Raw genomic sequence first — 21,513 nt, forward strand, 5'->3', positions numbered from 1 at the left:
TTTTGAGCAGTACTGTCATGGGTAGACTCTGGCCTGAATTTTATTTTATAAAGGTCTAGCAGGTACCACATAAGAGCCTTTAAACAAACCTCAGCCCCTAGTTCATAAGGGTACTTCCATAGCCATGCTATTTGTAAGGATAAATACAAATCTAAAAACAGATTTAAAAAATATTTCTCTGATGCTGAAATATTTCTTTAGAAAACTTATAATATAAATCCCTTTTCTCTGTTTTTGAGATGTATATAAATATTTTAAAAAGCTGAATAAGCCTTCTGACAATTTTACATCCCAGGACTGATTTTCTGGGGGGCCTTGGAGCCATCTCTGAAACGTGAACACCCCGTCTCCCTGAATCTGTGGGAGTTTAGCCTCGTGCCTGGCTCCAAATAATAACTTCCTGTTTGCCATGGAGATGTGAGATACAGACAGTTAACATGTATGCAATATGTGCCTGGCTATATAAAGGGGTGATGGTTCTTTGTCTTTTCAATCTCTTTAGCAGCTTGCTTGTGATGTGCATCATAGTCTGATTTAATACTCATTCAATAATAAAATAAATTTTTTTAAAAAAATACATTTTTTATTGATTTCAGAGAGGAAAGGAGAGGGAGAAGGTGAGAGAAACATCAATGATAAGAATCATGGATTGGCTGCCTCCTGCATTCCCCCACCTGGGGGTTGAGCCTGTAACCTGGGCATGTGCCCTGACTGGGAATTGAACCATGACTTCTTGATTCATGGGTCCATGCTCAACCAGGGAGCCATGCCAGCTGGGGCAAAATTGTTTTTTTTTTTTTAATTGATTTTTTTTTTAGAGAGAGTGAGGAAGGGGTGGGGGCGCAGAGAGGGACATTGATTTGTTTATACATTCATTGGTTGATTCTTGTATGAACCCTGACTGGGAAACAAACCGATAACCTTGGTGTATTGGGACTAAGCTCTGACCAACTGGCCTACCCGGCCAGGGCATTATCTTTATTCTAATGACAGTCTAAATTGAAACAAATACAGGAATGTGCTTCGAGTTGGCGACAGATCTAGGAATAGTGCCAGGAGTTCTACTCTGATTCTTAATGAGGAGGAGAAAAAGAAAACCCAAAAAGACCACACTTCTTCCACCAAGTAATTTAGTTTGATCTTTCAAGCTAAGTGAAATGGCTTTTCTCTGTGGCTCAGTATAATAGAATGCCTAATAATCGTCAGGGGCAGTTATTTTCGGCTCATAATCTTGTAATCCTGCTGTTTGCACAAATTCAGAATAGGTCAAGGAATCAGATGTTTCCCCAGTATGACCTTTTTGTTCTAAAAATAAGCCAATATTGTCCCTATGGGGAAGACGGATGGAGCGTTTAAATAATGGTTCTTCAAATCCCAGTAGTTCCCGCGTGTGCCGAGAAATTGCCTGAAATACAAGGATAATTTTTTAATGGGACTAACCTGAAAATACAACTAAATCAAAGCAGTTCTACTTACTGTCATAGGCCTTTTGAATGCTAACCTCTTAAGCTATTTCTATGGGAAATTTAAATAATGAAATAACACTTTGAAAGGCTTACTAGCCTGATCTTCTCAAACAAAGATCTTGAGAAACATAACATGATTTCTCTTTTTAAGAGTCCTATTTAAAGGTGTTTCTAGGCCCTTGCATGGCCACAGATGGGTTAATTTATTTTCTTTTGAGCAATCTGACCAATCATCTGAGCAAATAATATGTTCAGATTAGGAGCCCTGACTATCTCTGGGAAGTTTAATAAATAACTTGTCTATAGGGAGCTCAGTTAATCTACAGTTATAAGACTGTAAAATTCATGCCACAGACCACTCTAAACCTCATACAAAACTTCCCATTAGCCATATATTTCAGATAGGAAAGATAACTTTCTTCTCAAATCTTTTTTTTTTTTTTTTTTATTGCTTAAAGTATTACAAAGGGTATTACATATGTATCCATTTTATCCCCCCGCCCTAGACAGTCCCCTAGCCTCCCCTATCCCCCAGTGTCTTATGTCCATTGGTTATGCTTATATGCATGCATACAAATCCTTTAGTTGATCTCTTACCCCACTACCTCCTGCCCCCCAACCCTCCCCGGCCTTCCCGCTGCAGTTTGACAATCTGTTTGAGGCAGCTCTGCCTCTGTATCTATTATTGTTCAAAAGTTTATAATGGTCTCTATTGTCCATGAATGAGTGAGATCATGTGGTATTTTTCCTTTATTGACTGGCTTATTTCACTTAGCATAATGCTCTCCAGTTCCATCCATGACGTTGCAAATGGTAAGAGTTCCTTCCTTTTTACAGCAGCATAGTATTCCATCGTGTAGATGTACCACAGTTTTCTAATCCATTCATCTACTGATGGGCACTTAGGCTGTTTCCAGATCTTAGCTATGGTGAATTGTGCTGCTATGAACATAGGGGTGCATAAATCCTTTCTGATTGGTGTTTCTGGTTTCTTGGGATATATTCCTAGAAGTGGGATCACAGGGTCAAATGGGAGTTCCATTTTCAGTTTTTTGAGGAAACTCCATACTGTCTTCCATAGTGGTTGCACCAGTCTGCATTCCCACCAGCAGTGCACAAGTGTTCCTTTTTCTCCACAACCTCTCCAGCACTTGTCGTTTGTTGATTTGTTGATGATAGCCAGTCTGACAGGTGTGAGATGGTACCTCATTGCTGTTTTGATTTGCATCTCTCGGATGATTAGTGACTTTGAGCATGTTTTCATATGTCTCTTGGCTTTCTGAATGTCCTCTTTTGAAAGTCTTCTCAAATCTTACTTGAATTGGTTTTGTTTACATTCTAGAGATGGTCTGTGGGTAAAAGAGTTGCCTTGCATTTCCAGTGGGACTACTAATTAAGGTCTGTGGCAAGGGGTTTCTAAGAGTTCAGATCCACATTACTACAGGTGGCTTTTAAGAATTCTCATTTATAACGGATGTTGCTACATTGAGCACCTTGCTTGGTCAGCACCTCACCCTGACTCTCCTTTTGAATGTCCCTTGGCAGAAGGAGTTATTTCACAAATTCATTGAGGTTTACAGAAATGTGCCTATTGTAGGCCAAGAGGGTCCAGTATTGTTTAATATTCTAATGTAGAAATGAAGTGTGTTGTAAAGCAATTAGTTACATGTGGAATCAAGAAATATAATCTGATCATTTCTCTAATTCAATGATTCTTAAAGTATATCTGAGGTGTACTGATGGACCATGAGGGCTACAAACTTATCTAAAACTGTGAGTTCTTTCTTTAATTTTTATTAATAACAAACAATAGACTTTATTTTTGCCTAAGAGTTAGAGCAATTTACTAGTAACTTGAGTTAGGAAGGATTATTAAAACTATGTATTCAGGAAGATTAATATTAGAGTTTTCCAAGGATTCTTAATTCCATATTCTAGGATGGTGGCCCATACTCGATGCTTGCAGAGCACCTACTTCACATGGTCTCAAGTAGGAATTTGTATCACCTATAGTTTCCAAGAAGATTCTAATTATTCCTATATCATCATTGTATTGTGTGTTGATCATGATTTTCAAAGGATGCTATTTTTGCTTTTATTTGTAAACTACTGATAGTTTTGCATCATCATTATCAATTTATTAGATACTGCTTAGTTACCTTAGAGTAGCAGTGCTCACTTGCTTAATAGAAACCTATGATTTATTTTTTTTGTTGTTGTTAATCCTCACCTGAGGATATTTTCTCCACTGATTTTTTAGAGAGAATAGAAGGGTGGGGGAAGAGACAGAAAGAGAGAAACAACGATATATAAGAGACACATTGATTGGTTGCCCCTCGTACATGCCCCAACTAGGGCCAGGGATCGAGTCTTCAGCCCGTGGGCTGACACTCCAACCACTAAGCAAAACGGCTAGGCCCCTGTGAGTTATCTTAATTAAACCTAAAGACATGATTGTTGTGGTTCAAATATGAATCATCTATACTACCATTATTAGAAAACATGTCTAATTCCCTAAAATCTGCTTGTTGATTCATATAACAATGTGGATTAATTAAATGCATTTTGCTAAAGGAAAGAAGCCAAAGTTAAAGGCTACGTACTATTTGATTCCATTTATGTGACATCCTAGAAAATTCAAAAAGTGATAAAAAACAGATTAGTGGTTGCCAGGGACAGGAGGGATGGGCTATCTACAGAGGGTACATGGGAAATATTAGGGAGATAGAACTATTCTGGATACATGACTCTGTATTTGTCAAAACCCACAGAACTGTACACTATAAAAGGTGACTTTATGCAAGGTTTTTTTAAAGTACATTTTTATTGATTTCACACAGAGAGGAAGGGAGAGGGAGAGAGAGAGAGGGGGAAACATCAGTGATGAGAGAGAATCATGGATCGGCTGCCTCCTGCATGCTCCCTCCTGGGGATCGAGCCCGCAACCCAGGCATGTGCCCTTAACTGGCATCAAACCCGGGACCCTTCAGTCCACAGGCCAATGCTTTATCCACTGAGCCAAACTGGCTAGGGCTATGCAAGTTTTTAAGGAGCCAGGATGTTGTGGTAACCCTGATGGCATATATGAATCAAATGAATCTAACTGTACTACAACGTAAGACATAATGTCATTGAAGGAGGTAGGGAAGAAAGGAGATGACTGTGAAAAAACATCGCTTTGTCTAGGTAGTGTAAAGCTAAGGACAAAAACCACTGCACACAACACTGCTCTATCTGATACATGTGTTTCTCACAGATACATATTTACAGATAAGGAGTGCCAACTTCTCACTGTCAGAGAAAGAAGTTATAAAAAGCAAAGGGGAATAGGGAATACGAAGGATGGGAAGGCTGGAATGAACCCTGTGGTGCCAGACTAGAGTCAGAGATATTAATCAGTATGAACTCATAGTGCCAAAAAGTACCAAAAAAATGCAAATAAAAAAATGCAAACAGGACACAGAGAGCCAATGATAGAGTCCCAAATGGGGGAGAAGGGACAATTAAGCATTGGAGAGAGTTCTTTTTTTATTTAAATTTTTATTTATTGATTTTAGAGAGAGAGAGAGAAAGGGAGGGAGAGAGAGGAACATTGATTTGTTATTCCACTTGTTTATGCATTCATGGATTGCTTCTTGTATGTGCCCTGACCAGGATCAAAGCCATAACCTTGGCGTATCAGGACAATGCTCTAACCAGCCAAGCTACCCAGGCAGGGCTTACAGAAGAGTTCCCTAAGAAGAGTTCCAATTAAACATGGAAGGGCTCTAGCTGGTTTGGCTCAGTGGATAGAGCGTTGGCCTGTGGCCATGGAAGGGCCCCGGGTTCGATTCTGGTCAGGGTTGCTAACTTGATCCCCAGTAGGGGATATGCAGGAGGCAGCCGATCAATAATTCTCATCACTGATGTTTATATCTTTCTCTCTCCCTCTCCCTTTCTCTTTGAAATCAATAAAAGTATATTTGAAGCCGAAACCGGTTTGGCTCAGTGGATAGAGCGTCGGCCTGCGGACTCAAGGGTCCCAGGTTCGATTCCGGTCAAGGGCATGTACCTAGGTTGCGGGCACATCCCCAGTGGGAGATGTGCAGGAGGCAGCTGATCGGTGTTTCTCTCTCATCGATGTTTCTAACTCTCTATCTCTCTCCCTTCCTCTCTGTACAAAATCAATAAAATATATTTTTTAAAAAAGTATATTTTAAAAAAACATGGAAGGAATGAGGGAAATAGAAAATCATAATTAGAACAACACAGTAATAACTGCTGCAGGCAAGATCCATTGATGAATGCTAAGATTAGTAAGTACAACTTGAAGGAGAAACAGGATATTGCCACAATCTCAAACTGTCACCTCCAACCTATTTATTACTGTGGTAGTTTTACTCATGTCCATAAACTCTTCGATACTCTTCCCTTCAGCAGGTGAAGCTTATTTCTCTTCTCTTTGAGTGTGGGCTGGATTTAGTAACTCACTTCTAATGAACAGAATATGAAAGGGAAACACAGTAACTTTACAGTGAAGAAACCTGGCAGATACCACCTGAACCAACTGATCAAGATAAACATCTCCAATGATGAGTTGTGTTGATGCCATGGACTGCCTGAACTTAGGAGACGAGAAGGGCTCTTCACCTCTGTGATAGTCTTCCCCCACAAAGCATGGGAAACATGGGACAAACTAAAATGCCTGACGGCTACTCTTCAAAGTGTCACGATCATGTAAGATAACGATCGATCAAGAAGCTGCCACCTATTGGAGGAGACCAAGGAAGCATGACAGCTAAATGCAAGGTAGTATCCCTGATTGGACTGTGGAACAACAACAAAAGGGCATCAGTGGAAAAATTGCAGAAATCTTAATAAAGTCTGTAGTTTGTTTAATCATGCTGTACCGATGTTAATGTTTTAGTTTTGACAGACCATGGTTACCTACTGCAAGAAGTTAATATTGAAGAGTATGCAGAAACTCTCTGCATTATCTTTGCAACTCTTTGGTAAAACTAAAACTATTTGAAAATTAAAAGTTAAGAAACTATTTTTGTCTAGTGATAATTTAGGACATGTAATGAATTTGTGCTATTTAAATAGTTTGCAACAAGGAAATTGCTGAAATCTTATAAAGCTTAGACAGCTATACTTTGTAATATGAAATCATGCATACAAGGAATAAGCAATCCATCTACATCCTACAAATATTTATCATAGAGTTCTTTTGTTCACTTGTTGGAGAGAATAGTTAAAAATATTTTGAGAATTATATTCTAAGAGAGAAAGCTGAAATAAGTCTGATGCTATCTTGTCTAGCTCATCCCTAGAATAGGATTGGCTTCCTTATCCCCATTACCAAGGCAATGCATTGCTACAAAAGGGAGAGACTGGACAATGGTTTCTAGAGCTCCTCTGGCCAGGTGAAGAGTTGGTGCTTCTTTCCTCCTGCACTCTTCACCAGTCTCATTTACACATTTACCTTTTCTCTGTCATCCAAGTGTGTTGTAGGAAGGGCAAAGGGAAAGGTGAGTTATTTCTGCAGGTGAAGCATGAGTAATTGCCAAATTAAGGAAGTTGAAGAGAACAGAAACTGGCCATTATGAACTGTAAGGCTTGTGAATGTGGTACATAGTTCAAATGTGGCCCCATTTCTCAGCAGCATGTTCAGAATTCTTTACTCTCAAGCAACCTGCTCTCCCCTCACTCCCTACCTCTCCCAAAGCCCACGAGTGGGGGAGAGAGCATGAAAAAGATAACTTCATTGCTTGGGCATTGTTATGGGATAAACTGTGGATGTACTTGGTACTATAATTACAACAGTGGGAATAAATATGCCTAGTATATCTAGAAGGAAGGGAACTATGGCATAACTAAGTTCAGGTGTGATCTGTAAAAAGTTACCTGTGTCAGACTGTATAATTAGCTTTTCTATGTGGATCTAAGTGTCAAGCAAAGCTTATCCAACATATCTTTGAATGTCTTGATCTTTATGTTACTCTAGTGACGTTAAGGAGCAGCCACATTTGTCTGGTGATTTTGATAATAAATATTCCTAAGTTTGCTTATTCAAACTTCTTGGGATATTAGACCACTGGGTTCATCATTTACTCAAGGATTTCAGAAGATTTTAAAGACCTCTTCTTACAAGACCAGAAAAACACAATTGGAATTTTCATCATTGCATGTTGATATTGTACTTTTGGAATCAAAATGTCAAGGCGGCAAGATGAATCAGCAGACTCTTAAATAAGCTTTCTATATATAGGAAACCCTAAGTGACCAGTCGACCAAACAACCGAAGACCATACGACCATTTGACCGGTTGCTATGACGCGCACTGACTATCAGGGGGCAGACACTCAACACAGGAGTTTCCCCCTGGTGGTCAGTGTGCTCCCACAGTGGGAGCGCAGCTCAGCTGACCAATGGGCGCCAGGCGCTGGACTCATGGCTGGTGAGTACCACTGCAGCTGCGCAAGTAGCAGCGCTACTGAGCTGTGGTGGCAGCAGGCACAGCAGAGCTGGGATGAGTGGGAGTGGTGCAGTACCCACTGGGGCTTGGGCTCCTCCTCAACTGCCTGCCATTTGTACTACTACATCCCTGAGGGGATGTCAGACTGGTTTCGGCCTACGGGGATGGGGCTGAAACTGGCAACCAAGGGTCGGATTACGAGAGGCCACAGGCCAGACTGAGGGACCCACCAGTGCACAAATCTGTACACTGGGCCTCTAGTTTTATGATAAAAAGGTAAAATTCTTGGTACTTAATGTTTCAGAAATTTGGATTACAAGTTACTATTTTGATAATTTTGTTCTTTACTTTTATTTAGAAAATTTAGTATACTAAAAACACAAGTGGGAATTAGAGCTCATAAATACAGTCACATCATCTTTGAACATAAAAAAAAACAGGATGTATCTGGTAGCACTTATAGCTATGTGAGGGCATGGTTGGAAATACCAATTTGTCATAAGTAATCCTTTTCTACATCATGAACATGAGGTTCAGGTTATAAAATTGCTTATTTAGATAGGCAATATAGGATTGTGGTTTAAATAGAGTATGGTATGGGAAGTCACACAAAATAGATTTGAATCCTGGCTCTTAAATTTACTATCTAGATAATCTTGTGTAAGTTGCTTCACTCTTCTGCGCCTCAGTTTTCTCTTCTATAAAATGGGGATTAAGTAATATAATACATATATGGTACCCAACACACAGTAAGCACTTAGAGAGGATAATTATTAGTAGAGTTCAAGAGATTAAATGTTCAGTTAGAGCTATGTTTTTAATAATTTAAAGGGTTTCTTTATATCTTGTTGGAAAAGGGGTTAAGGTATTAACAAGTATTTTCTTATTTTCTAAATCATGTGACTGATGGAATTATATGGTCCTAAGGCCTGATCAAAAGTCACCTAAGGAACAGAGTCCAGGGTTTACCTTAGATGTAAAGAATCAAAATCTCTGGAGTGTAGAGCCTAGGAATCTTTTTATAAAAATCTCACTTGATTTCGAAGACTATCTGAGTTTGAGAATTACCGAGGCAGAACCATTTACAGGCAATAGTGTACTGAATGAAACCACGGGTATGTTGGGGAATATTAAAGGAAAGGGTATAAATGATATTATATGTGTGAGGCTTTGTAAACTATCAAGCACTAAAAATGAAGGGTACTGTTATGCAAAGAAGCATGATCATGGACTGTTGGTGCTAGAAAGATCTTAGGAAATTGAGGTCCAGAGAGGTGAATGTAAGTTGTTTTTCAAGTTAGGTAGCAAAGGAGGCAAAACACATTTGGTGTTACGGAAGTGCCAAATGGATGTCAGAGACATAAAATGTATAGCTTGGGGGGAGAGGTTACTGTGACCTGGGAAGGTCAGGAAAGACTTCTTAGGGAAATGAAAATTGAGCTGGGTCCTAAGGATGATTAAGATTCATATTCGTCTAACAGGGGAAGAGGGAGCCAAGCAAGCTGCAGAGGGAAGAATGCAAAGGCTAGTTTTGTGAGGGTGTGAGTTAGACCTGTGAGGCTGGAGCAGAAGATTCATGTGGAAGAGTGGTAGGGAGAGAATGGCGGTTGGAGAAAACTTGTGGAGGACCTCGAGTCCTAAACTAAGGAGTTGAAACTATATTGTAGGCAGAGGGGATCCAAAGAAGGTTTCTGAGTAGTATATAAATGGTTGGAAGGTGAGAGTTTAAAAGTCGTGCCTTTGAGTCCAAAGGGCCTACAGACAGAGGCTAAAAGCAGGAATATTCTAGTCATAAGGCAATAAAGATCTTAACAAGTGGGAATGGAGAAAAACAGATGCTATAGGAGGAACTGACGTTCATGGGATCTTTGTGGTGATTAAAGGAGAGAGAAGAAGAAACCACGGTGAGCTTGGGGGACTGGGAGTATAATACTACTACTGACAGAAATAGGAGGCCAGGGGAGAAGAAAAGGAGGTTGGTTAGAAGATAGACAGTAGCATTGTTACAGTGCTCTATGGGGAAACTTGATACACAACTCACCTTCATGTCTTCAAAATCTGTTATCCCTATCTGAGGGAGGTTTGAGCAGTTTACATGAATGAGTTTTCGGCCACTGATGAAGTTTGTGATAAAACACTCCTGTCAGTACAATGAGAACATCACTCAAAAGATGTACAACAAATGGAAAGAATGAAAGAAGGGAAGAAGAGAGAGAGGGAGGAAGAGAAAAAGGGGGGAAGGTAGGAGGAGATAGAGAGAGAGAGAGATGGAGAAGGGAGGGAGGAAGGTAGGGAGGAAAGGAGGAGAGAAGGAAGGTAAGGAATAAATCATGTTTGTCTCCCATTATACACTGAGAAAATTTTTTTTTAAATATATATTTTATTGATTTTTTACAGAGAGGAAGGGAGAGAGCTAGAGAGTTAGAAACATCGATGAGATAGAAAGATCGATCAACTGCCTCCTGCACATCTCCCACTGGGGATGTGCCCGCAACCCAGGTACATGCCCTTGACCGGAATCGAACCTGGGACCTTTCAGTCCGCAGGCCTACGCTCTATCCACTGAGCCAAACCGGTTTCGGCAACTGAGAAAATTTTAAGTGTAAATTTACCCTACCAGACTGCTGTACCAATTTTTCGGTAATTTCCGAATCTGCCGCTATACCGCTATACCTAATTTTCGGTACTTTGCCTAGACCTATTTTCTACAATGTCTCCAAGGTCCATCTTATTCTAACCACTTGTTTGCATGTAACTAACATTTTTCTATAGCATGTTGGTTTTTTCTCTTTAATGCTCACGAGCCCAGGTATAGGGGACAGTTAGGTTCAGGGCCTCAGGTCTGGTATGGTTTAGTAATAATCCTAATAATCCCACATATTTTCCATCTAAATTTTTGATAAAATTTCATACTCCTTAATTTTTTTTGGCATGATACAACCAGTAGTTCTTTCATGCCTCAATTACATTAAGTACAGGGTTACATAAGATTCTATATCTTGTATTGTTTTATAGTAGCCTAAGAACATAGTTGGCATCAATGAAATGAGGATTCACTCTATCTTAGATAAAACTAATTTTGATTAATTGGCTATTTAAATTAGTATTGCTAGGTGCTCATGATATATATAACATATTTGGGATACTTAAGATCAATAATACAAGTTCAAGTTAGGAAGCTAAAATAACTTCACAAAGAACCAAAACATCTACCTTGAGTGAAGTCTATTAAAAAATACAATTTTCTATCAAAAGAGGCCTGTATAAATTTCTTAGTCTTTATTCAAGGATTGCAGAGTAATAAAGTAACTGTAATGAATAGAAAAAAAACATACAAATGTGACTCTCCCTTCCTGTCCCAAAATATACATCAGTGGAAAGGCAAAAATTAAAATTCAAGTTATCGCTACCATAGTCCAGGACATTTCTATAATCCTTCTAGTAAGGCAGAGGCAAGAACTCAGGTAAGGTAGAGGAATGAGAGGTAGACAGATGAGAGTATGATTTCAAAAAATGTTATTTTTGTATACCTTGTATTGAGGGAAGCCTAATTCACTAATCCACTCTGCAACTTTTTCTGGGCTCCAGTTAAGATACTCAAATTGTAGCTCAGTCCTTTCATTTTGCTGGGTTTCTTTTTCATCCTCCAACATTTGGAACAAATCTGAAACTTCTTCACTCAAGGACTCACTTAAATCCCTCTGAGAGTCTGAGGAATAGAAGTCCTTACTGGTAAGCTCATACTCTATTAGGTGTTCTTTTGAAAAATCATCATCGATATTTACTGACTCTACTTCTCTTACTGTGAAAGAGCTTATGTCTTTAATAAGTTTTTTAGTTCCTTTTACTAATAACTTTAGATATTCAGACTCCTCCAGATCCTCTTCATCTACAAAATGCTTAAAACTGGTTGGTTTTGGCCTATCTTCCTTGGTAAATTTATCATGTGTCTCTCGTCCAAATAGTGGTTTGGCTTTATCTGGTAACTCTAAATCTTTATCCTTAGTTGGCTCTCTTTGTGTCTTCTTTTGAAGCTTTGATTTGGTGTTCTGTAGTGGCAACTGAGGAGTTGATTTACTTGGGGTTTCTGGTTCTTTCTTTAGAAACCATGGTGTAGTCTGTTCTGGAGGCTCTTGACCTTTCTTTTCAATTGACTCACTCAGTATATCCTCTGATTTGAACTTCGGTGGTGGTGCTAGTCCTATCTCAATTGATTTTCTTTGCTTATTTTTTATAACTGTTGGTTCAGTATCTTCTGGTGGTTCAAGAATTTTCTCCACAGTTGACTTCCTTTGTGTCTCCTCTTGAATTTCTGGTTTGGTCTTTTCTGTTGACTCCAGACCTGTTTTCTCAATTAGTGTTCTTGATTTTTCCTCAGGAAACTCTAATTTTATCTCTTCTAGTGGCTTTGGGACCTTCCCCTCAGTTAACTTCCTTTGTGTCTCAGTAGACTCAATTGGTTTCTGGTCTGGAAACTCTGGTTTAGTCTGCTCAGTCCCTTTTTCCTCAGGTGGTTTTCTTCCTGTGTCCTCTGCAACCTCTGGCTTAGTCTCTTCTGGAGGCTCTAGACCTGCCTCCTTAGTAGACTTTATTGGTTTCTCTTCTGTAAACTCCAGTTTGGTCAGCTCAGATGGTTCTGTGCTTTTCTCCTCAGATGACTTTCTTTGTGTCTCTTCTGGAAATTCTGGAGTGGTCATCTCTGGTGACTGTAGATCTCTATCTTCAATTACTTTTCTTGGTTTCTCACTTGGAAATTCAGGCTTGATCTGTTCTGAAGGTTCTTCATTTTGCTCTCTAAGCAATTGCTCTGGAAGCCCTAGTTTGGTCTCCTCTAGTAACTCTACTCTTGTCTCATTGATTATGGCTTGGGGAACCTCAGACTCTGTTTCCTTTGGGAGCTCTAGATTTGTTTCCTGAGCTAACTCTATGAACACACCTTCTGTAACATCTGGTTTGGTCTCCTCTGCTGGCTTTAGATCTGGCTGCTCCTGTTTTTCATCCATAGGGACCTCCAAATCCTTGAAAAGCTCTCTTCTCATCTCTCTGGATATCTCCAACATTACCTCTTGGGAGATCCCTATCTCAGTCCCGTTAGAAAGACCTATCTCTGACTCCTTGAGAATCTCTTCCTCTGATATCTTGGTTGATTTTAGGTGTGGGTGTATAGTCTCGGCACTTTCTGGCGTTCGGTCTTTCAACTTCCCTTCCTCCGTCTCTGGCTGTGGTTCTTGGTGGATCTCTTCAAGTAGCTTCGGGGCTGTCTTTGCTGTGATGTCTGGTTCAGCATCTTCATCTATTTTAGGAGGCCTAGGTTGTTTTGGTCTCTCAGACTCCAGGTCTTCATCTTCATCGGGGCCAGAATCATAATCTTCTGGGACTTCAGCCATGGCGCAGATTAGCCAATGCGCCCAGGGCTCCTAGCAACCCCAACTTCCGATAACGTCTCTATGGATACTATGACTTCCGGCCGGGTCTTCCTGGGTCTTCCCCAGGTTTTGTTTGTTCTCACAGTCCCGGACTTTAAAAACCTGCCATCAAAAGCACGCCGTAATCCTCCCCACGTCCGCGTTGCCGGCCCCCACTGGCCAGAGCTCCCGCGACCGCTCGGGGCGGGCGCGCTGCCCCTTCCGGCCTCGGGCTCCGCTCGGCTCTTCCCGGCGCGTCGCGGCCGCGGGCGCTCTGCCTTCGGCTCTTTCCGGAGCCACTCGGGCGGCGGAGGCACTGGCGGCGGCTGCAGATGTCGGACTCCCGAGCGGCTGAGGGGCCGGGCTTCTGGGGCGCCGCAGCGGGTCGAGAGCCGGCGGGCGGCATCGGGGACGTCCCGGGAGTGGAGGGGAGCCAGGCGGCCGCCTCAGGTACGCAAGGCCGGGGAGCCGGCGGGCGGGCGCCGCCCGGCCTCAGGGCCCGCACCTCGGCTCCGGGCGCGGCCGCGCTCTGCCCCCCTGGGCAGCCCCTTCGCGCGCGGAGCCCCAGCCTTGGCTTCTGTTGGGGCCACGCTTTTGGGGGCCGCGACCGCCGACCCCGCCACCCTCTCCCCGGCGGTGGTCTGCGCTCGAGGTCATTTTCTACTCCTGTTTCGAAATGTCTTGGTTCCTGCCCCGCTTCCTTTCTCCGATCAGCCCGGATGGTGCTGACAGGGCTGCTCCGTCCGGCATCTCTTCAGCTTCTGCACACCCGCCGCCGAGCGCTCCTTGGCCGCGGACCCCAGCCCCCCTGGCCTCGCTGTCCCCAGGCCTGGCTCCCCACCCGGTCCCACCGCTGTACCCCGCCTTTCCACGCGCCTCTCTGCCCCCACCCGGGTAGGCAGCCTCGTCTTCCGTGCAGAATCCCGCTTGGCTCTGGCCTCCCTGCCCGAGGGCCCCCGCCTCGCCTCCATCCTCTCCATCGCTAGTGGGCAAGATGAAAGGAGAATTGGAATAGGTTAGCTCGGGGAGGGGGGGGTGGGGTGGGCGTCGGCGGTCTTTGGAATGAACGAAGGGACCAGGAAATAGGGGCTGAAATAGGAACTTGGGCGACCTCCCTCATGCTCCAGGACCCTCACCATCTTGTTCGGGGGACCTGTCTCGATTTCTAACCACACAAGTTCCTCCGTGTGAATTATTTGGGAGTCCAAAGGCAAAACGGCCCATCTATGCCCAGCCTAACCGGTTTGGCTCAATGGATAGAGCGTCGGCCTGCGGACTGAAAGGTCCCAGGTTTGATTCCGGTCAGGGGCATGTACCTTGGTTGCGGGCACATCCCCAGTGGGGGGTGTGCAGAAGGCAGCTGATTGATGTTTCTGACTCTCTATTTCTCTACCTTCCTCTCTGTAAAAAAAATCAATAAGATATATTTTTAAAAACAAAACAAAAAAAACCAAAAAGAAACAACGGTCCATCTATCACATTTTTGCCCGTCCGGCCTGTGTGATCACCACACAGTTCACAACTGAAAGGATGCGCTTTTGAAATGCAGAAGGATAGGGAGAGAGAACTGGTCTCACCAAGTAGCAAGTAGAAATGAACTTTCCAGGTCTGAAATGAAAATAGACACCTTAGTATTGCGGGAGCGGTGGTGCCACGGTGCCTGGGCTGGAATCTGACTTTCCCAGTTACAAATGAAGTGACCTTGAGTAAGTCACTTCTGTCTCAGTTTCCTCCTCTGTCAACGGGGGGGTACCTGCCTAATAAGATTGCTGAGTTACATGAGCTACTATGCACAAGGCACTTGCTGCCTCGCCCAGCGCACAGCATGTGTGTTGTCCATTATTATGAGACTAAGATCTGGTTTTGCTCATCTAAACTCCGTGGGCTGGCAGAAGTGTTCCTGTCTGCGTGTGTCCCAGCATGGTGACTTTTCCTGTCTTTCACTTCTATCCCCAGTAGCTCCCATCTCCTAAAGCTGCTTGGGTCAAACACACACATATCTTTGAGTCACCTAGCTTTCCCCCATGACTTGATGTTCTGTCCTCTTGCTTTTAAACAGGTAACAGTTTTTGTTTTGTTTTTCCTTCTTACGAACGCCATGCCTTCTAGTAAATTCAAAACTGACGGCATGTATTTAACTTGATAGCAGTAGAAATGTGAAGCACCATTTCTGAAAGATTAAGCAAAGAAACACCCAGAAAGTCTCATAAACGTCTGTCCCTTGCATGTGTCAACATTTATAGAATAAGGATTTTTTTTTTTCACTTCCCCTTGACATCCTTGTGTGGTTATGTCAAACACACCCAAGCATTTAAAATAGAAAGGTCTTGGCTGCCAGAGTGTCTCAGTAGGTTGAGCATTGTCCTGTGCACCGAAGGGTTCAATTCCTGGTCAGGCCACATATTTAGATTGTGGTTGGATCCCTGGTTGGGGCATGTGTGAAGGGCAACTGATTAATTTTGATGTTCTCTCTCCCTCTCTCTAAGCAGGTGAGGATTAAAATAATAAAATAAAATAAAATAATAAAATTAAATTAAATAGAAAGGTCTTAAGTATAGTTCAAGGCCCTGGCCAGGTAGCTCAGTTGGTTAGAGTGTCCTCCTGATTCACCAAGGCTCGATCTCCCATCAGGGCACATACAAGAAGCAACTAATTCATCCTCCCTCCCTCCCTCCCTCCCTCCCTCCCTCCCTCCTGTCTCCTTTCCTCTCTCTCTCTATAAAAAAATAAAAAGAATTGTTCAAGATATATTAGAGGATAATGGGTTTGTTTTTGAACCCCGCTATATCTCCAATTGATTCCTGCATTCACTTTTTCCTCCCAGGACACTGACAGAAATACTTAGGGTTACTTTCTCCCTCTTGCCCTTAAAAAGGGTGAGTGTTGATTTCTTTTTATTTCATGTAGGAACTTGTTAATGTATCCTAGAGCAGTATTTTCCCCTTAGTGTATGATTTGTTGCTAATAAAATAGCTAAAAAATAATAGTAATGATAGCTTATATTGCTTGCTTTGTGCCAGAATGTGGAAAAAGATTTACTTGTATTATCTGACTTCCTGTCAGCAATCATTTTCTCTGAGAGATGAATTTATTGCCCAAGTTACCTGTGGAGTTTTTACTGACCATTTGAAATTGCCACCTTGTTATGATGAAATTTACAATAGCATATTATAATTTTTATCGGCCAAAAATCAAGTATTAGTACTCCAGGGCAGGTATGGTGTTTGCTCTCAAGGTGGTTTTATTTTGGTAAGATGAGAATACCTACCTACAGGAACAAAAACCGAAAAATTCAAAACATATAAGTGGATGTCTTTTATTACAGTTCTTGATGTACTTACCCCGCTTCCCCACCCCCCAAGAAACCTGTTTGAGGGACAGACTCTATCTTGTGTATCTCCTAGAGCCCTTAATGTTGTGTCGTAGAGGTTCTGAAAATATTTGCTGGATTGTGAGACAAAGTCTCAACACAGATTTGGAGGAGCATCAAGTGATTAGGAGGAATTAGGGTTGAGATATACAGGAACGTTCTTTGGGTGAAAGCAGTGGTTCTCAATCAGGAGTGATTTTGCCTCCCCCAGGGACTTTTTAGTTGTCACAACTCTGGGCTGGGAGGAGGAGGAGGGCTGTTGCTCACATCTAGTGGGGTAGAGGCCAGAGATGCTGGCAAACATCTTGTGATGCACAGGACCACCCCAAAGCACAGTTATCTGGCCCCAAATATCGGTAGTGCCACTAACTGAGAAACCTTGAATTAGAGTTAAGCTGGGTTTGCAAAGCATTATGGAAATTATGCATTTGGCTTGGCTCAGAGTTGCATAGACTTGGGGTAACTCAATAAACTGCTTCAAATTAGGAATTTGATTGCATCCTTCTACCACCTTCTTTTGGAAAATGATCCAATGAGTAAGCAATAGAGACCTAAGAAAGAATGAAATTGAAGGAGGTTTCTGTCATCCTTTCTTGGAAGGAAAACAGCAATAAGAAATGAGATTGGGCCCTGGCTTATTTGGCTCAGTGGTTAGAATGTAGGCCCATGGACCAAAGGGTCTTGGGTTGCATTCTTGGTCAAGGGCACATACCTGGGGTGCAGGTTCGATCCTCGGCCCTGGTCTAGGTGCACGTGGGAGGCAATTGATGGATGTGTCTCTCTGAAATTGATCTCTCTCTCCCCCCCTCTCCCCACCCTCCCTTCCACTCTCTCTAAAAAAATCAATGGAAAAAATATCCTTGGGTGAGGATTAACAACAACAAAAAAGAGGTTGGACATTGCAATTTTTATTGAATTAAGGGTGTTGATTTTCCATGTACATTCCTTCAAAAGCAGGATTTGTAATCAGGATAATAACTTGTTTTTAAAAAATATTCTCTGCAGAGGATACCTTTTGAAGGTCTTTGTGTTTGTTAGCTGAGGTTTTTGTGATAAAGAAGGAAAAGTGTTTATGTTCTTCTAATCTAACACTATGATCTCTCCAGTGGTCATAGTGTTCTTATTGTTTATGATCTGTAATTGTCTTTTAAGAGTCTTTTATTTGGGGCACCTGGGTCCTTCAGTCCCCAAGAGGAGAAAGATATCACTCTTTATGAGTGAAACTCTCTGAGGCATACATACTGTATCACTTAGAGCAGGCTTTTTTTTTTTTTTTTTTAAACCATTAGAGAGCTTTGGGAAAAATAAAGAGCAAAGTCTGTTATGACCCTAGAATCAACAGTAGACTTGGTTTGGCGTATATGACCTGAGAGCTATCCATGCATTTAGACATTAAGGACTAGAAACAGGTCAGGTAAACTTGTTCATGGTTCAGTGCAGTAAGTCTTTCTGCATTGATGAAAGTGTTGCATTTGTGTGGCTATTTCAATTTAAATTTTAAATTTAAAAATTGGTAGGTACCATATTGGATGGAACAAAAGAACAGAAGTCTATGCCAAAGAGTCCTCTGTTACAGTTTTATGTCAAAATGCCCTACAAATTTGTTTGCCTGTGGGTTATTTTTTTTTTCTTACAGCGGTTGAGTTTTTATGGTATTGAGATAGCCAATTTGTCCTGTCATAATTCAATCCATAATATACAACCTAAGATATATAATCCAGCCAGTCAGGAGCATGTCCCACACATAAGGACTGAGGAGAAATTGGATTACATGGTCTCTGGATTTGGTTGGAATATAAATTTAGCCAATTTCTTTTTGTTTGAACCTCTCAAGTCTGTAACCACATAACCTGCTTTTGGTTGCTCTGCTCTTAAATGTAAAAGCCCAGGCTAATTATCTCTTTGCAGCCTGTTTAGTGAAAGGGAAGTCCTATGAGACCTGTTCTAAAGAACTCTGACCTGATATTCAAATACTTTAGAAAACCTACTTTTTGGTTCTCTTTGCAGAGGAAGTATAAGTGCAAAGTAAATTTAAATCTGTAGCATGACCAGAATGCCTGAAACCATACTCTGGTAACATGGAAAGAAAACTCATATTTTAAAAAATAGAAAAGAAATCATTTTGAGGAAGAGTCGTTTTTCCCCTTTCTCCTGTGGCCATTAGTTATAAATTGAGTTATTCTTGAGCTTCCATTTGTCCTTGGTTCACTGTTTTTAAGACCTTGGCCATTCAGATAGCACAATCATGATTTTTGCCACATTAGAGAATACATTCCAATATTGTTTTTTATCTTTAAATAGACATTTAACATTTTGTTTTATTCTAAATAATATCTGTGATATTACTAGTTTGATGTATCAGTTTTTCCTAATACATATTAAAATAAATACATGCCCATTATAATAAAATAAAAACATTTTCCCATTTACCACCTAAATTTGCAAAACTTGTCCTGGTTTCTCTGGTCTCTTCTAGGGATACTTATAGAATTGGTCTATATTTGGTTGACATATTAAAAGTTATGCTATAGAAAAATTGGCTTTTGCTTCTTTATAGTAGGTCTAAATTTCCCTAAATAAATTTAGGAAACCTAACAAGCTGTGTTTGTAATTGCTTTCTCTTTAAAACAAGATTCCATCTTCCACACTTTATACTTCTGGAAATAAGCTTATGTATTTCTTTTGTTGTTATTAATCTTCACACAAAGATATTTTTTCTATTGATTTTTAGAGAGTGGAAAGGAAGGGGAGAAACAGAGAGAGAAACATCGGTATCACTTGGTTGCCTCCTGCGCGTACCCTAACTGGGTCAGGGATTGAGCCTGCAACTGAGGTAGGTGCCCTGAACCAGAATCGAACCACAACCCTTCAGTCCCTGTGCCAACACTCTAACCACTGCTCAGCTATGGCAACTTATGTATTTCTTTCTCCTTTTCTTACTTCCTGCCTCTTTGAATCTAATTACAAGTTGTTCTATCAGCAGTTCTTACATAATTTAGCATGTATCTTTAACCTTAAAAATTTTAAAGCAATATCTTTTCACTTTTTTTAGGCATACATCAAGCTGTTAAGATGCTATAAGCAATGGCTCTTAACATATGAAAAATGCTCAACCTAACTCATGATAAGGGAAAAAAATCATAACTACAATGGGTATGGTTTGATATCTCGCTATGTTGGTAAATATGTGTAGGAACAAGCACTTCCATGCATTGCTGATGGAAATGTAAATTGGTACAAATGCTATGAGGGTAATTTATCAATATCTATCAAAATTATAATATATGCCCTCATCAATACATTCCTTCGAGGAATTTATCCTTTAGATTTATTCATGTGCCTGTTTAATGATACAGGTACAAGGTTATTATAGTACTAGGGGCCCGGTGCACGAAATTCGTGCACTGGGTGTGTGTGGGGGGGGAGTGTCCCTCAGCCCAGCCTGCCCCCTCTCACATACTGGGAGCCCTCAGGCGTTGACCCCCATCACCCTCCAATCGCAGGATCGGCCCCTTGCCCAGGCCTGACGCCTCTGGCCTAGGCGTCCGGCCCGGGCAGCGGGGACCCGCAGCTGCAGCGGCCCCACAATCGTGGGCTCCGCTTTAGGCCCAGGCAAGGGACCCCTAGCTCCTGGGACTGCCAGCTTCGACCGTGCCCAGCTCCCATCGCTGGCTCCACCCCTACTTCCTGCTATCACTGGCCAGGGCGGAAAAGGCACCTGATTCTCCGATCATGGCTGGGGGGCAGGGCAAAGGCGGCCCCAGGGCCGCCTTTGCCCTGCCCCCCAGCTCTTAGCTCCCCCCTGGGTTTCCGATCACTGTCAGTGGCAGGGGGCTTCTTCCTGCTTTCCCTTTCGCCTCCCTGCATTGTCCCTACATATGCAAATTAACCGCCATTTTGTTGTCAGTTAACTGCCAATCTTAGTTGTCAGTTAACTGCCAATCATAGTTGTCAGTTAACTGCCAATCTTAGTTGTCAGTTAACTGCCAATCTTAGTTGTCAGTTAATTTGCATATAGCCCTGATTAGCCAATGAAAACGGTAGCTCGTACGCCAATTACCATTTTTCTCTTTTATTAGTGTTGATTATTTGTAATGGTAAAAGATTAGAAAGAACATAAATGTGCATCAATAGAGAACTGGTTAAATAAATTATGGAATATACAATGAATAAATTATTAATAAGCTGTAGAAAAGAATGAGGAAGCTTTTCATATATAGTTGTGGAGAGGTCTAAGATGTAAGTGGGAAAAACAGAAGGCATAGTAGTATGCCTAGTATTTTCATTATTTGTGTAAAAAAGAATATATATGTGTGCGTATCCACATACACACCTTTTTATATGCATAAAGTATCTCTGGAAGACTATACAAAACCTAATAACATTTGTTGCCTTTGAAGGTGGGGACTGAGATAGGAGAAAGTTTTCACTGTATATGTTTACCTTTTTGAATTTTGAGTAATATAAATATATTACCAAGTCAGAAAAAATACAAATGTATTACAAGGTTTTTACTATGTTTATATTGTAAGAGCCATTCTGTACATCTATATTGCCTTTCTGGTCATCAGGAATTGACCTTTTATGGGCCTTTTTCTCTCAGATGAATTTTTTATGAAATACAGGTTGTAAGTCTCCTTAGGGATTAATTTTTTTGTTATTTTTTAAACCCACTACTATCTTCCATTATTTTTGTGCTAATTTTACTTCTGTCTGAACATTCAACCTTACTGAAGTCTTCATTATGATCTAAGCAACATGATAAGTCAAAGGGAGATAGAACAATTACTTAGATAAGCTCATACTGTTAGCCAA

General features: G+C 41.4%; 2 protein-coding genes across 2 annotated transcripts in view; one reads left to right on the forward strand and one right to left on the reverse strand.

The window, feature by feature from the left end:
* Positions 1 to 611: 611 nt before the first annotated feature.
* On the reverse strand, positions 612 to 13,407 carry SAMD15 (sterile alpha motif domain containing 15). The gene is made up of 3 exons (XM_059689464.1): positions 11,454 to 13,407; positions 9,965 to 10,063; positions 612 to 1,405 (listed from the first exon to the last, which is right to left on the reverse strand). The coding sequence occupies exons 1-3, from the start codon at positions 13,308 to 13,310 to the stop codon at positions 1,193 to 1,195; spliced, it is 2,169 nt and encodes a 722-aa protein (XP_059545447.1). The 5' UTR covers positions 13,311 to 13,407; the 3' UTR covers positions 612 to 1,192.
* A 240-nt stretch (positions 13,408 to 13,647) lies between these two features.
* TMED8 (transmembrane p24 trafficking protein family member 8) overlaps positions 13,648 to 21,513 on the forward strand; it is a 31,202-nt gene continuing 23,336 nt past the window's right edge. The window contains exon 1 of the mRNA XM_059689479.1: positions 13,648 to 13,778. Coding sequence (XP_059545462.1) covers positions 13,661 to 13,778 — 118 coding nt within the window. The 5' untranslated portion in view covers positions 13,648 to 13,660. The remainder of the gene's footprint in view (positions 13,779 to 21,513) is intronic.

This window comes from Myotis daubentonii, chromosome 1 (assembly GCF_963259705.1).
Source record: "Myotis daubentonii chromosome 1, mMyoDau2.1, whole genome shotgun sequence".
Lineage (NCBI taxonomy): Eukaryota > Metazoa > Chordata > Mammalia > Chiroptera > Vespertilionidae > Myotis > Myotis daubentonii.

What these genes read in the sequence shown, in the direction of transcription:
- SAMD15 (XM_059689464.1), bottom strand. Translation starts at nt 13,310, where the DNA reads ATGGCTGAAGTCCCAGAAGATTATGATTCTGGCCCCGATGAAGATGAA. An exon ending in TAGGCTTCCCTCAATACAAG is followed by an intron (nt 10,064 to 11,453) that starts GTATACAAAAAT and finishes TTGTACTGACAG; the next exon opens with GAGTGTTTTATCACAAACTT. An exon ending in CAGATTTTGAAGACATGAAG is followed by an intron (nt 1,406 to 9,964) that starts GTGAGTTGTGTA and finishes CTTGTATTTCAG; the next exon opens with GCAATTTCTCGGCACACGCG.